The following is a 16,269-nucleotide window of genomic DNA, read 5'->3' as shown; positions in this document are numbered from 1 at the left end:
CCTCCAGAGATCACAGAATCAGTAAGGTTGGAAAAGACCTCAAAGATCATCAAGTCCCAGCCCCCCCTTTCTGTTTTGGGGGGTTTCCTCCTTCTTCTTCTCTGTACTTCTTTCTTCTTCACACAGCTCAGCCACACTGCTAACTCCAGGAATGGCTCATATTAATCTTGAAATGAAGCCAGGAAGATCAGGAAAGAAACCAATGCACCAACAGCCCTGCCCCAAGAGCTCACAGATCCTGGGCTCCTCTCAGAGATTCCATTTAAAGTCATCCCCACCTCCTTTCTTGGTAGATTTCATGAAGCAGCATTACAGTGCCCACAGGCATGGGTGAGCTGCCTGTTGCCCCTTGCCCACACACCCTCTGCCCACCAGCAGCAGGGAAGAAGCTGAAATGAGATGCTTTGAAGGTGGAAAGGGAGATTTCCACCTGTGCTGTGGGAAAGGACAACCCCATGGAGCAGGCTAGGTTGGGGACTGAGCTGCTGGAAAGCAGTGAAGGGAAAAGGGCCCTGGGGGTCCTGGTGGGTGGAAGGATAACCATGAGCCTGCAATGTGCTCTGGTGGCCAAGAAGGCCAAGGGCATCCTGGGGTGGATTAAAGAGGATGTGGTCAGTAGGTCAAGAGAGGTTCTCCTCCCCCTCCACTCTGCCCTGGTGAGGCCACATCTGGAATATTGTGTCCAGTTCTGGAGCCCCTCAGTTCAAGTGAGGCAGTGAGCTGCTTGAGAGAGTCCAGCACAGAGCCACAAGGATGATGAAGGGAGTGGAACATCTCCTGTGTGAGGAGAGCCTGAGGGAGCTGAGGGCTCTGGAGCTTGGAGAGGAGGAGCCTGAGAGGTGACCTCATTGCTGGTGATAAAGCTGTGCAGGGGGAGAGCCCAGAGGCTGGAGCCAGGCTCTGCTGGGGGATGCCCAATGCCAGCACAAGGGGCAGCGGTGGAAGCTGAGGCAGAGGAGGTGCCATGGAAACAGAAGGAAGGATTATTTCACTGTGAGGGTGGCAGAGGCCTGGAGCAGGCTGCCCAGGGGGGTTGTGGAGTCTACCTCTGGAGATATTCCAGACCCACCTGGATGTGTTCCTGTGTGATCTGCTCTAGGTGCTCCTGCTCTGGCAGGGGGCTTGGACTGGATGAGCTCTGGAGGTCCCTTCCAGCCCCTCACATTCTGTGAGGCTGTGAAATGCTCTTTCTTCAGCAGCCCAACAGCCAGGCTGTGTTTGACAGCTCACAGGCTCAGAACAGCCTGGACTTGAACTCACACTTGTCCCAACGTGATGGAGGTGTGGAAGGGCTAAGAGGGATGGAAATAGCCTCAGTCTTTGGGAAGGGGCTCACACATAGCAGGGCTGAGCCTGTGTCAATCAGAGGTTAGCACTGCCATGAGAGGAATTTGCTCTCTCTTCTATTTCTAGGTAGGGAAAGAAAATAAACTCCCCTAGAAGTTCACCCTGTGATGAGCTCTGAAGTCTAAGGCATCAAACAAACATCCCAGCTATGCAAAGAGCGAGAAAGGAAGGCCTGCCTTGTGCTCCTGCTCAGAACACAGTCAGGGGAGGGCTCCTCAGTGCTTTCCTTCCCACTCCCAATTTCCCAGCTTGAGAAGAATAAGCCAGAAAATGCTTTTTTCCCAGTGGGGAATTTCCTGTCATGCAGGCATGTCTCAGGGAACTACCTTCCACCAGGAAGGCTTCATAGCCCAAGCAGAATGCATCAGGTCAGGAAGGACCTTTAGAGGTCATCCTGTCCAGCCCCCCCAGCAGTCAGCAGGTGACAGCTAGATCAGGTTGCTCAGGGCCCCATCAAGTCTGATCCTGAATGCCTGCAGAGCTGGGGCCACAAGCACATCTCTGGGAAACCTGTTCCAGTGTTTCATTGCTTCCTGCAGAGGGAATCCCCATCTAGATGAGCTTTGGAGGTCTCTTCCAACCCAGACTGTTCTGTGATTGACCACTTTCACTTTGTGCAGAACTTCCTCCCTCCTGTGTAACCTGGGGTAGGTGACCCTGCTCTGGCAGAGGGGTGGACTGGATGATCTTTCAAGGTCCCCTCCCAGCCCCTGAAATTCTGTGATGCTGTGATGTCCAACCTAAACCTACCTTGCTCCAGCCTTAAGCCTTGCAGCAGAGGGTCAGAGACTGGTTTGGGTTGGAAGGCACTTTAAAGGTCATCCAGCTCCAGTCCCCCTGCCAAGGGCAGGGACATCTTTCACTGCATCATGGTGCTCAAAGCTCCACCTCCAACCTGGCCTTGAACAGTGCAGTGTCACTGAAAAACTCTGAGGTGTGTTTTCTTCCCAGTGGATTTTTCCACCTGTTTCAAGCTCCCAAGTTAAAGGACCCTGCTTATTTTGTTGTTGTTGTTGTGGGGGAGCACATGCTACCAGTTATGAAACAGTATTAATATCCTTATTGATGATCTGGATGAGGGCATTGAGTCCATCAGCAGTAAGTTTGCAGCTGACAGCAAGCTGGGGGCAGGAGTTGATCTGCTGGAGGGTAGAGAGGCTCTGCAGAGGGACCTGGACAGGCTGGGCAGATGGGCAGAGGCCAAGGGCAGGAGATTGAACACATCCAAGTGCCAGGTGCTGCACATTGGCCACAGCAACCCCAGGCAGTGCTACAGGCTGGGGTCAGAGTGGCTGAGAGCAGCCAGGCAGAGAGGGACCTGGGGGTACTGGTTGATGGTAGGCTGAACATGAGCCTGCAGTGTGCCCAGGCAGCCAAGAGGGCCAATGGCATCCTGGCCTGCATCAGGAACAGTGTGGCCAGCAGGAGCAGGGAGGTCATTCTGCCCCTGGACACTGCACTGGTTAGGCCACACCTTGAGTCCTGTGTCCAGTTCTGGGCTCCTCAGGTTAGGAAGGAGGTTGAGCTGCTGGAAGGTGTCCAGAGAAGGGCAAGAAAGCTGGGGAGGGGTCTGGAGCACAGCCCTGTGAGGAGAGGCTGAGGGAGCTGGGGTTGCTTAGCCTGGAGAAGAGAAGGCTCAGGGGAGACCTTCTTGCTCTCTCCAACTCCCTGAAGGGAGGTTGTAGACAGGTGGGGGTTGGTCTCTTCTCCCAGGCAGCCAGCACCAGAACAAGAGGACACAGTCTCAGGCTGTGCCAGGGGAAGTTTAGGCTGGAGATTAGGAAGAAGTTCTTCCCAGAGAGAGTTATTAGCCATTGGAATGTGCTGCCTGGGGAGGTGGTGGAGTCACCATCCCTGGAGGTGTTCAGGAGGAGACTTGATGGGGTGCTTGGTGCCATGGGTTAGTTGATCAGATGGTGCTGAGTGATAGGTTGGACTTGGTGATCTCAAAGGTCTCTTCCAACTTGGTTAATTCTATTCTATTCTATTCTATTCTATTCTATTCTATTCTATTCTATTCTATTCTATTCTACTCTACTCTACTCTACTCTACTCTACTCTACTCTACTCTATCCTATTCTACCCTATCCTACCCTACCCTACCCTACCCTATCCTATCCTATCCCAATAGAGGGTCATGAAGCTTTGTTAGATTGCTAGGACTATGTCAGGAATGCAGCAAGTAGGAAACCCCAAAATTAGTACTTCCATTCTGAGCTTTCTGGGTTAGAACTTGAAGCAAGAAACCATCTGTGAACTCAGGTCAGGACTCCAGAAGCCATCAAGAAAAGAGGTGGTGCTGCACATGTGCTGGGATTTCCCCTTCCCACCTACAACTTCAACCTTCCAAGTGGAGGACACTTGGGTAATGACCTTAAAGCTCCTGCCAGGCTTCTCCTGCAGTGGGCTGTGCAGAGGTACTAATGAAACTCAGCAGGGCTTCCCTCAGCCACAAACAGCAGGGACAACAACATGCCCAGAGGCTTAAAACTGGGGAGGCTTTGGTGCCAGGAAAAGCTGCTGCTGGAGAGGTGCTCTTGGACAGGTTCAGACACACATCTCTGCCTCTAAGCTCTGCTTTCCTGCACTCTTCTGAGGAGCTGAGGATGATCCTTGTGGGTCCCTTCCAACTCAAGGTACTCTGTGGCACAGTGGTAGCACCACTGCTCTCAGATGGGTTAGTGTGGTCTTGCCTTGGCTAGTACATGACCCTCTGGATTCTTCACCTCTACTGCAACAGAGGGAATTGGGAGAAGAGTCTAACACACATGCTGGAGCACCTCACCTATGGGGACAGGCTGCAAGAGTTGGGGCTGCTCAGCTGGGAGAAGAGAAGCCTCCAGGGAGACCTTAGAGCAGCCTTCCAGTACCTGCAGGAGGGTACAGGAGAGCTGGGGAGGGACTTCTGACAGGAGTTTGTGGTTGCAGGACAAGGGGCAATGGCTGTGAGCTGGGAGAGAGGAGACTGAGACTGGAGATGAGGAAGAAATTCTTCAGAGTGAGGGTGGGGAGACTCTGGCACAGGCTGCCCAGGGAGGCTGTGGATGTCCCCTCCCTGGAGGTGTTCAAGGCCAGGCTGGATGAGGCCTTGAGCAACCTGGGCTGGTGGGAGGTGTCCCTGCCCATGGCAGGGGGTTGGAACTGGATGATCCTTGAGGTCCCTTCCAACCTAACCCATTCTGTGAATCTATGAAATATGATGAGGTGGCAGGGACAGAAGCAGCATCTGAAATGCAGCTCTGCACTACCCAAAACCAAACCATCACCACCACCACTACACAAAAAAAGCCTTGCAGAGCTTGTCCCAGGAGACTGCTTTTGACCAGGGGGTCAGGACATAAGACCTGACCTAAAAGTCAAGGCCAGAAGCATTTGGGTGCAGTTAAAGCACAGGCACACAAAACACACAAGCCACAGCAGGAGCCTAGCAGGCTGGGGGCATTCTGTATGTCACAGGGAGAATATGAGGGAGGCAGAACTGTAAGGATGTGGAGAATGGGGACAAGGTGAATTGCAGGGTAAGGTAAGAGCTGGGAGGATAGAGGATAGAGGATGACTGTGGTGAGAGGTGGAGGCTGTTACTGCAGCTCCTGCAGCAGATTCAGTTGGGCTTGACCTGAGTGGCACCAAGGGGATGGATGCAAAGTAGGTAAGAAGCAGAGCAGGGGTTTGGAAGAAGAAATAAATTGGCCTTCAGCCAGGAGAATTCACACCTGCTGCAGAGCCAAGTGCTGAGACCTGCAGGGTCTAAGGACACCCAAGGAAACACTAGAGAGGAGAAGCATCCCTCACCACACATGGGCAGGACTCAGGTGGGTAGATCAGAGCAGAACTGATGGTACCCCTAAGAGCCCACCCCAGGCCAAGCAGCTGATGGAGAGCTACAGCTTTCCAGCTGCTCTTTGTAACTGCCAGACTGCACACCAGGAGGTTTTGGGTTGCTGTTAGGGGTGCTGGAGCCAAGCAAGAGGTGACAACATAAAGCAGAACCTCCTCACTCACCTTCAGACTGTTGTATGCAGTCTCTTCATGGTCTGAAGTCACTTCAGGCTTCATTTCAATTACCTGCATGGATAAAGGAAGTGAACTGACATTCACAAGCATCCAGATGGCACATGGCACAGGGTGGCTTAGGCTTGTCTCCACCAGCAGCCAGCCCTGTTGTGGCACTGCCAGCCAACTCCACCACCACATGGCATTAGGCAGTGTCCCAGCAACACCTAGCAGGGCAGAGAAAACAGTGTGATGTCTCCCTGAGATGTTGGCAGCTTTCAAACAATGACACCAGGGGAGCACAGTGGCTGGGAAGCAGGTGTTCAACCTGTCTCTGTAGTTAGGGTGAGGCTGGGGAAGTCTCCCACTTGTGTTTCCTGCAAGTGGCTCAAGGTGAGCAGTAAGAACATCTGGTGAAGAAAGGAAGCAATGACTGCTGGTGAAGCTTCAGAGGACAGCTTCTTGCCCTGGTCCAGGCCTTGACAACACTTTCAGGGGAGAAACTCTGCCTCACACCCAAACTAAGCCTCCCCTGGCACAACCTGAGGCCACTTCCTCTTGTCCTGTCACTTGCTCCCTAGGAGAAGAGCCCAACCCCCACCTGGCTCCAGCCTCCTCTCAGGGGCTGTAGAGAGCCAGAAGGTCTCCCCTCAGCCTCCTCTTCTCCATATTAAACACCCCCAGCTCCCTCAGCTGCTCTTCACCAGCCCTGCTCTCCAGACCCTTCCCCAGCTTCATTGCCCTTCCCTGGACCTGCTCCAGCTCCTCAGTGTCCTTGGAGTGAGGAGTCCAGAACTGAACCCAGGATTCTGTGTCTGGCCTCACCAGTGCCCAGTACAGAGCCACCATCACTTCCCTGCTCATGCTGGCCACACCATTGCTGATCCAAGCCATCCTGGTGGCCTTCTTGGCCACCTATGCACTCATCTTCAGCCACCTGTCACCCAGCACCCCCAGCTCCTTTTCTGCTGGGCAGATTCCAGCCACTCTGCCCCAAGCCTGGAGCCATCACGGGGTGGTTGTGACCCAAGTGCAGGGCCTGGCACTTGGCCTTGTTGAACCTCATCCCACTGGCCTCAGCCCATCGACCCAGCCTGTCCAGAGCCCTCTGCAGAGCCTCCTGACCCTCAGGTTGCCATTCCTCATTCTGACCTTCACTAACAGAACTGATTCCACACTTCTCAAAAGAGAGGAAACAGGATCAGTGCAGCAGAATCAAGTGCACCAAGATTCATTCTACCTCCTTCAACATACTTCAGATGCTGTCCTGTTGTCAGTTTATGAACAAAACCCAACAATATAGCCATCAGATCTGCTGCCCAGCTCTCCTCAGCTGCCAAGAAAACAAATAAAGAAGGTTTGTTTTGAATTTCCAAAAGGCACTTGCTGCCTCTTCATTGCACCCTGTCACACTCAGACTTCAAGCCCTCCATCATGTGTCCTCAGGCAGCCAAGCAAAGCCAGCCAGAAACAGAGACTCACAGAACTGTCAGGGTTGGAAGGGACCTCAAAACCCAGCCAGCCCCAACCCCCCTGCCATGGGCAGGGACACCTCACACCACAGCAGGTTGCTCACAGCCACCTCCAGCCTGGCTGCAAACACCTCCAGGCAGGAGGCTTCCACCACCTCCCTGGGCAGCCTGTGCCAGGCTCTCACCACCCTCCTGGGGAACAACTTCTTCCTCACAGCCAATCTCAATCTCCCCACTTCTACTTTTACTCTATTCCCCCCAGTCCTATCACTCCCTGACACCCTCAAAAGTCCCTCCCCAGCTTTCTTGTAGCCCCCTGCAGATCCTGGAAGGCCACAATGAGGTCTCCTGGGAGCCTTCGCCTCTCCAGCCTGCACAACCCCAACTCCCTCAGTCTGTCCTCACAGCAGAGCAGCTCCAGCCCTCTGCTCTTCCTCATGGCCCTGCTCTGGACACCTCCCAGCACCTCCAGGTCCTTCCTGGCACAGAGGCTCCAGAAGTGGCCCCAGAGCTGCAGCTGTGGTCTCAGCAGAGTGGAGCAGAGGGGCAGAATCCCCTCCCTGGCCCTGCTGGCCACACTTCTCTTGTTGCAGCCCAGGCTCTGCTTGGCTCTCTGGGCTGCAAGTGCTCACTGCTGGCTCCTGCTGAGCTTCTCCTCCCCCAGCACCCCCAAGGCTCTCTCCTCAGGGCTGCTCTCTAGCCAGTCCCTGCCCAGCCTGGATTTGTGCCTGGGATTGCCCTGAGCCAGCTGCAGGACCTTGCCCTTGGTCTTGTTGAACCTCATGAGGTTGTCCTGGGCCCAGCTCCGAGCCTGTGCAGGTCCCTCTGGATGGATCCCTTGCCTCCAGCCTGGCTGCTGCACCACACAGCTTGGTGTCATCAGCACACCTGCTGAGGAAGCCTCAATGCCACTGTCCCTGTCACCAACAAGACATGAAGAGTTGGTATCATGGGAGGACATCTCTTACCTGGGATTTCTTGCTCTCCTGCTCCTTTCTCTCCAGCTGGGTTTGCAGCTTCTTCCTCTCCTGCTCGAGCTCCCTCACTCGCTTCTGCAGCTTTAGGAAGAGGCTCATGTCCATGGCAGCCTTCTCCATCCCAACCTCCTGGGCAGGCAAAGAGAAGACCTCAGTCAAGTGTTATAGCCATGCAGAGTGCCAGATACACCCTGACTGTGCATCACAGGTTTGTCTGGGTTGGGAGAGTCCTTTAAGATCATCAAGCCCAACAGTTCACTCAGCACTGACAAGTCCACCCCTGAACCATGCTCCTCAGCAGCACAGCTACATGGCCTTGAAACCCCTCCAGGGATGGGGACTCAACCAGCTGGTAAGAGAAGCATCCCCTCAAAGGCACAGCTTCCAACACCCAAACCCTACTTTAAGCAGCTATTTTTAAAGCAAATAAACAGGGGCAGTAAGGTTCAGATTGGCTGTGAGGAAGAAGTTGTTGCCCAGGAGGGTGGTGAGAGCCTGGCACAGGCTGCCCAGGGAGGTGGTGGAAGCCTCCTGCCTGGAGGTGTTTGCAGCCAGGCTGGAGGTGGCTGTGAGCAAGCTGCTGTGGTGTGAGGTGTCCCTGCCCATGGCAGGGGGTTGGGGCTGGCTGAGCCTTGAGGTCCCTTCCAGCCCTGACAGCTCTGTGTTTAACAAGTCACTGAGTGCTTAACAGGCCAATAAATAACTGGGTTGGTTGGGACCTCAGCAACATAAAAAGATGCCCTCCTGAGGCCCTTCCAGCCAAATCTCTGTTAGTTGTTTTTTAACTGGCTTCACTCTGAGTATTTTCTATCACAGCATTGCCAATATTGATGAATTTGACCTCCTCCACAACTGCTCCCAGAGCTGCTCAGAAATCCTAAAGCAACCCTAAGAGAGCCAAGGGAAGTGGAGGTTCCTGCAGGGTCCTGGTGGATCCTAGCAACACTCACCCCCCATGGGGGCTCTTGAGCTTAGAAAGCACAGGTAAGTACAGCCCACTTCTGCCTTCTCCACATGATGCCTGATAGCCAGGGAACCATTCCTGCTCCTCTTGTCTGCATGGAGAGGCTGCTGGCTTCAAGGGATGTGCTGGCCAGCAGAGCACCCATGAAGATGCTAGGGGCAAGGGGGCAACGAGCTCCTGTGGAGGAGCACTGCTACAGGGTCATTGCCATTGCTGTTAGTGGAACAATGCTGCCTGCCTTTGATGGGTTTTCATCAGACTTTGAGCTGGCATGGCCCCCCAAAACCAACCCTGCAGTATTGTTAGAGCCCTGTTTAAGTCTGAGCCCACACATTTGCAGCTGCACCACAATGACTCTGAGAATGCATCAGGTTTTACTGCAGGATGAAATCACAGAAGCACAGAATGGTTTTGGTTGGAAGAGACCTCTGTGATCACCAGAAGTCCAGACATGAGCCCAGCACTGCCAGGGCACCACTGAGCCATGGTCCTCAGCAGCACAGCCACACAGCTTTGAAACCCCTCCAGGGATGGGGACTCCACCACTGCCAGGGCACCACTGAGCCATGGCCCTCAGCAGCACAGCCACACAGCTTTGAAACCCCTCCAGGAATGGGGACTCCATCACTGCCAGGTCCCCTCTGGACCATGTCCCTCAGCAGCACAGCCACACAGCTTTGAAACCCCTCCAGGAATGGGGACTCCATCACTGCCAGGTCCCCTCTGGACCATGTCCCTCAGCAGCACAGCCACACAGCTTTGAAACCCCTCCAGGAATGGGGACTCCACCACTGCCAGGTCCCCTCTGGACCATGTCCCTCAGCAGCACAGCCACACAGCTTTGAAATCCCTCCAGGGATGGGGACTCCACCACTGCCCTGGGCAGCCTGGGCCAGGCCTTGGCAACCCTTTTGGGTAAGAAATTCCTCCTCCTGTCCAACCTAAACCTCCCCTGTTGCAACCTGAGGCCATCTCCTCTTGTGTCAAATTCAATCACCACAATCCCTCACACTTTATAGTCCAACCTGCACTCCTCCTCCATGCCCCCCAGACCCACAGAGCAGGGCTCTCCTCCTCCTCCTCCCCCTGATCCTGCCCCATGTATACAGTACCTCCACTTGTTGTATCACATCCTCAGTGTCTCCTATCTCAGAAGTTGATATGGATGGGTAGTTGGAATCAGACTCCAAGCTGCTCTGGTTGGATGGGCTTCTCTTGTGCCCAGGGGACTGCTGCCAAGGAGCAATGCAGATACAGACAGAATACTTTCAGCCTTTATAAGGAAGGATTCCTCACCAAGCACCTTTCTTTTGTGTGTGTGTGTGTCTATACATTGAGCTCAGCTTTACAGGAGGCTTGGCTATCACCTTACAGTGGATTCTCCTCCCTGGTTCTTTTGCTTTACCACACTGTGAGCCCAGGGGAACAGCTGAAAACGAACTGGGAAGCTCAGTTGAAATACTCTGCATGAATTAAAGGCTTTTCATGGCACCAGGTGCCTCTGTGAATTGAGAGCACACAAAGTGGAGCTCGAGATTATGCCCTTCACAACCCCCTCTGAGGCTCCCTTCAAACGCTCAAACCTTCCACCTAATCCACTCAAAATTGATAGCTGATTTTCAGCAGGCCTCCTTAGAACTCAGCAAAGCTCAACCTGAAAGAGCTTTGGCTGCTGAAATTCTGAGTCCAGGTGGCTGGGGTTTGAGGGCTGGGCTTTTGTTTCAGGGGTGGGGGTTGAAACTCACTCCTGGCAACACCAAGCACAAGCTGCACAGCACTGCGAGTTCTGTGAGGTGTTGTGGGAGGTGGGGGGAAAAGGGGGTGGGGGATGAGTGAGGCAGCAGAGCAGCGGCAGGTGAGAGCAGAGCAGGGGTAATTGCAGGGCCATTACCTTGATGATAGCCATTTCATCCCGCAGGTTGTCGTACCGCTGCTCCAGCCTGGAGTACTCCTTCACCAGGTTCTGGTAACGAGACCTCTCCTCCTCCAGCTCCTTCTTCATCTGCATGCTCTCCTCGGCTGTGTTTTGTGCAAACTCTCCTTCAAAACACAGGGAAGGGGAAAACCAAAACACCGAAAGAAAGGATGGGTTTCATGTCTGAAACGAACATGTGGTGAACAAAGCAACAGCTAACAAAATGACCTCTGGCAAAAGCTTTTACACCTCCACAACCCCAGGGAGGTAGGGATGGAAGGGACCCCTACAGACCACCCAGTCCAACCCCCCCTGCTCCAGCAGGGCACCCACAGCAGCTTGCCCAGCAGCACAGTGCCCAGGGGGGGTTGGAAGCTCTCCACACCAGGACACTCCACAACCTCTCTGGGCAGCCTGCTCCAGCCCTCCAGCACCCTCACAACAAACAACTTTCTCCTCCTGCTCACATCCAACCTCCTGGGGGACACTTTGTGCCCCTTGCCCCTTGTGCTGTCCCTGGGCACCACTGAGCAGAGCCTGGCCCCAGGCTCTTGCCCCCCAGCCTTTGTCTCGTGCTGAGCATTGCTCAGATCCCCTCTGGGGCTGCTCTGCTCCAGGCTGCACAGCCCCAGGGGCTCTCAGCCTTTGCTCCTCACAGAGCCGCTCCAGGGCCCCTCAGCAGCTTTGTAGCCTTCCCTGGACTCTCTCTGGCAGTTCCCTGCCTCTCCTGAACTGGGGAGCACAGAACTGGATGCAGGACTCCAGATGGGCCTCACTAGGGCAGAGTAGAGGGCCAGGAGAAGCTCCCCCAGCCTGCTGGCAGCACTTTTCTTCATGCACCCCAGGAGACCATGTGCCACACAAACCACATTGCTGGCTCATGCTGAACTTGCTGCCCACCAGCACTCCCAGGTCCTTCTCCACAGAGCTGCTTTACAGCAGGTCACCCCTCACGTGGCCTGTGCAGGAGGTTGTTCCTCCCCAGCTGCAGGACCCTACTCTTGCCCTGGGTGAACCTCATGAAGTTCCTCTCTCCCAGCTCTGAGCCTGCCCAGGTCTCACTGCATGGCAGCACAGCCTGAGGGCTGTCAGCCACTGCTCCCAGTGCTGTGCCATCAGCAAACTGCCTGAGGCTCCACTCTGCCCCTTCACCCAGGCCACTGGTGAAGGTGTTTGACAAGGCTGCACCCAGTACAGATCCCTGACCCAGAACACATAAACCATCCTCTAATATTCAGAGGCATTTATAACTGAGATCTGCCTCTCTGCCATTTGGATCACTTGCTTTCCCCAGGCCCTGATGCCCCAGGAGCAACCCATGAGAGATGAGAAATACTTGCAGCAGGTTTCTTTCTAACATCTTATTTTCATTCCTTGGTTTGGCATGGGGCTGAGAGCAAGAGGTCATAGTGTCACAGTATCAGTCAGGGTTGGAAGGGACCACAAGGATCATCCAGTCCCAACCCCTCAGCCATGGGCAGGGACACCCCACACTACATCAGCCTGGCCACAGCCTCAGCCAGCCTGGCCTTAAACACCTCCAGGGACGGGGCCCCAACCACCTCCCTGCACAACCCATTCCAGGGCTTCACCACTCTCATGGGGAAGAACTTCCTCCTCCCCTCCAGCCTCAATCTCCCCACCCCCAGCTTCATTCCATTCCCCCTAGTCCTATCACTCCCTCAGATCCTGAGCAGTCCCTCGTGGGCACCACAGAGCAGGGGCAGGTTCCTCACAGAAGGAGGCACAATGCTCTTTGTGGATCAAAATCACAGCTGAAGAAGCTTAAGGCATCTCTGAGAGTTGCCTTCACAGCCTGGGATTCCCCCAGATGGCTTCTCCCCGTTGCCTCACTGCCTGAGTCTCTGCTTTAAAGGACACTCAGAGCCCTGCCACATGAGGAAGATCCTTTTGTCACAGCTCAGTGTCCTGGCCTGTGCTGCTGCTTGGATCCTTTATCTATCAGTCTTCAGGCACTGCCATTCTCTGTCCTCCACCCCCAGCACCTCCTGCAGCAAATGCTGCAACAAAACTGAACTAAAATGCCCCTGTAGGAACTTTATTCCATAATTTACCAAGTCACAGCACTGGTTGGGCTGGAACAGCTCTGTGAGATCACTGAGTCCAACCAGGGCTCAACCATGGCCCTCAGCACCACCTCTCTGCCTCTTTGAATCACCTCCAGGCATGGGGATCCAACCACCTCCCCGGGCAGCCTCTTCACTGGAACACTGAGTGAGGGAGTTTGAGAACCCTTTCAGTGAACAAATGTCTTCTAATGTCCAACCTAAAGCTCCCCTGGTGCAACCTGAGGCCATTTCCTCTCATCCTGTCACTTGTTCCCAACCCTCACCTGGCTCCAGCCTCCTTCAGGGAGCTGCAGAGAGCCACAAGGTCTCCCCTCAGCCTCCTTTTCTCCAGACTAAACAACCCCAGGTCTTTCAGCTGCTCTTCCCCAGACCCTTCCCCAGCTTCACTGCCCTCCTCTGGGCACACTCCAGCCCCTCAGGGTCCTTCTTGGAGCTGACAGAGTCATCCCAGACCCTGTTTCGCCATCCACCACACAGAGAGCACCGACGCAACCCCCCGCACCACCCGACCACCACGCAAGCATCCAGGAGGTCAACCCTGCCCAGGGCAGCAAAAGCCTGCAGGAGAAAACTGCTGCTGGAGTGGAGGCTTCATGCTGCCCGAAGCAGCTCTCCTTACCTTGAGACAGCCCCAGGATCCTGCTGTTCAGCTCCTCTTTCTCCTGCTTCAGCAGAGCGTTCTCCTCCTCCAAGTCGGCGATGCGCTGCGGAACAAGGCAGAGCGTCAGGGGCTGCTGCAGGGCAGGGTGACTGCAGGGGGATTGCATTTCACCTGCCTCCAGAGAGGAAGCTTTGTTGGGCCTCTCTTTGATGCTTCAAAGGTCTGGCCCCTGGTGCTGAGCCTTTGTACTTCACCAGCTGAAGCACAGAGCTGCACTGCGAAAACACAGACCAACCTGCCTGCCCCTAACGCTAACCTCCCGGCTCCTGAGCCTAACCTCCCTGCTCCTGAGCCTAACCTCCCTGCTCCTGAGCCTAACCTCCCTGCTCCTCAGCCTAACCTCCCTGCTCCTGAGCCTAACCTCCCGGCTCCTGAGCCTAACCTCCCTGCTCCTGAGCCTAACCTCCCTGCTCCTCAGCCTAACCTCCCTGCTCCTCAGCCTAACCTCCCTGCTCCTGAGCCTAACCTCCCGGCTCCTGAGCCTAACCTCCCTGCTCCTGAGCCTAACCTCCCTGCTCCTCAGCCTAACCTCCCTGCTCCTGAGCCTAACCTCCCTGCTCCTCAGCCTAACCTCCCTGCTCCTGAGCCTAACCTCTCTGTTCCTCAGCCTAACCTGCCTGCTCCTGAGCCTAACCTCCCTGCTCCTGAGCCTAACCTCCCTGCTCCTGAGCCTAACCTCCCTGCTCCTGAGCCTAACCTGCCTGCTCCTGAGCCTAACCTCCCTGCTCCAGATCCTAACCTCCCTGGCCTGAGCCTAACCTGCCTGCTCCTGAGCCTAACCTCCCTGTTCCTGAGCCTAACCTCCCTGCTCCTGAGCCTAACCTCCCTGCTCCTGAGCCTAACCTGCCTGCTCCTGAACCTAACCTCCCTGCTCCTGAGCCTAACCTGCCTGCTCCTGAGCCTAACCTGCCTGCTCCTGAGCCTAACCTCCCTGATCCTGAGCCTAACCTCCCTGCTCCTGAGCCTATCCTGACTGCTCCTGAGCCTAACCTGCCTGCTCCTGAGCCTAACCTCTCTGATCCTGAGCCTAACCTCCCTGCTCCTGAGCCTAACCTCCCTGCTCCTGAGCCTAACCTCTCTGCTCCTGAGCCTAACCTGCCTGCTCCTGAGCCTAACCTCCCTGCTCCTGAGCCTAACCTGTGTGCTCCTGAGCCTAACCTGCCTGCTCCTGAGCCTAACCTGCCTGCTCCTGAGCCTAACCTCCCTGCTCCTGAGCCTATCCTGACTGCTCCTGAGCCTAACCTGCCTGCTCCTGAGCCTAACCTCTCTGATCCTGAGCCTAACCTCCCTGCTCCTGAGCCTAACCTCCCTGCTCCTGAGCCTAACCTGCCTGCTCCTGAGCCTAACCTCCCTGCTCCTGAGCCTATCCTGACTGCTCCTGAGCCTAACCTCCCTGCTCCTGAGCCTAACCTGCCTGCTCCTGAGCGTAACCTGACTGCTCCTGAGCCTAACCTCCCTGCTCCTGAACCTAACCTCCCTGCTCCTGAGCCTAACCAGCCTGCTCCTGAGCCTAACCTCCCTGCTCCTGAGCCTATCCTGACTGCTCCTGAGCCTAACCTCCCTGCTCCTGAGCCTATCCTGAGTGCTCCTGATCCTAACCTGCCTGCTCCTGAGCCTAACCTCTCTGATCCTGAGCCTAACCTCCCTGTTCCTGAGCCTAACCTCCCTGCTCCTGAGCCTAACCTCCCTGCTTCTGATCTTAACCTGCCTGCTCCTGAGCCTAACCTGCCTGCTCCTGAGCCTAACCTCTCTGATCCTGAGCCTAACCTCCCTGCTCCTGAGCCTAACCTCCCTGCTCCTGAGCCTAACCTGCCTGCTCCTGAGCCTAACCTGCCTGCTTCTGATCTTAACCTGCCTGCTCCTGAGCCTAACCTCTCTGATCCTGAGCCTAACCTCCCTGTTCCTGAGCCTAACCTCCCTGCTCCTGAGCCTAACCTCCCTGCTTCTGATCTTAACCTGCCTGCTCCTGAGCCTAACCTGCCTGCTCCTGAGCCTAACCTCTCTGATCCTGAGCCTAACCTCCCTGCTCCTGAGCCTAACCTCCCTGCTCCTGAGCCTAACCTCCCTGCTTCTGATCTTAACCTGCCTGCTCCTGAGCCTAACCTCCCTGCTCTGGAGCCTAACCTGCCTGCTCCTGAGCCTAACCTGCCTGCTCCTGAGCCTAACCTCCCTGCACCTGAGCCTAACCTGCCTGCTCCTGAGCCTAACCTCCCTGCTCCTGAGCCTAACCTGTCTCCTACTGAGCCTAACCTGCCTGCTCCTGAGCCTAACCTGCCTGCTTCTGAGCCTAACCTCCCTGATCCTGAGCCTAACCTCCCTGCTCCTAAACCTAACCTCCCTGCTCCTAAACCTAACCTCCCTGCTCCTGAGCCTAACCTCCCTGCTCCTGAGCCTAACCTCCCTGCTCCTAAACCTAACCTCCCTGCTCCTGAGCCTAACCTCCCTGCTCCTGAGCCTAACCTGCCTGATCCTGAGCCTAACCTGCCTGCTCCTGAGCCTAACCTGCCTGCTCCTGAGCCTAACCTCGCTGCTCCTGAGCCTAACCTCCCTGCTCCTGAGCCTAACCTGCCTGTTCCTGAGCCTAACCTCCCTGCTCCTGAGCCTAACCTCCCTGTTCCTAAACCTAACCTCCCTGCTCCTGAGCCTAACCTCCCTGCTCCTGAGCCTAACCTGCCTGATCCTGAGCCTAACCTGCCTGCTCCTGAGCCTAACCTCCCTGCTCCTGAGCCTAACCTCCCTGCTCCTGAGCCTAACCTCCCTGTTCCTGAGCCTAACCTCCCTGTCCCTGAGCACAACCTCCCTGCTCCTGAGCCTAACCTCCCTGTTCCTGAGCACAACCTCCCTGCTCCT

General features: G+C 55.5%; 1 protein-coding gene across 1 annotated transcript in view; it reads right to left on the bottom strand.

The window, feature by feature from the left end:
• The window catches only part of LOC137459766 (unconventional myosin-Vb-like), a 54,512-nt gene extending 40,987 nt beyond the window's left edge, over positions 1–13,525 (bottom strand). The window contains exons 1-5 of the mRNA XM_068170522.1: positions 13,378–13,525; positions 10,645–10,793; positions 9,866–9,985; positions 7,781–7,918; positions 5,350–5,412 (exon numbers count right to left, since the gene is read on the bottom strand). Coding sequence (XP_068026623.1) covers positions 5,350–5,412; positions 7,781–7,918; positions 9,866–9,985; positions 10,645–10,793; positions 13,378–13,525 — 618 coding nt within the window. The remainder of the gene's footprint in view (positions 1–5,349; positions 5,413–7,780; positions 7,919–9,865; positions 9,986–10,644; positions 10,794–13,377) is intronic.
• Between the last annotated feature and the right edge of the window lie 2,744 nt (positions 13,526–16,269).

The sequence above is a fragment of the Melanerpes formicivorus genome, unplaced genomic scaffold, assembly GCF_026170545.1.
Source record: "Melanerpes formicivorus ecotype bairdi unplaced genomic scaffold, bMelFor1.0.p_v2 SCAF_408, whole genome shotgun sequence".
NCBI lineage: Eukaryota > Metazoa > Chordata > Aves > Piciformes > Picidae > Melanerpes > Melanerpes formicivorus.
The sequence above is the reverse complement of the archived record's forward strand: the minus strand, read 5'-3'. Positions and strand labels throughout refer to the sequence as shown.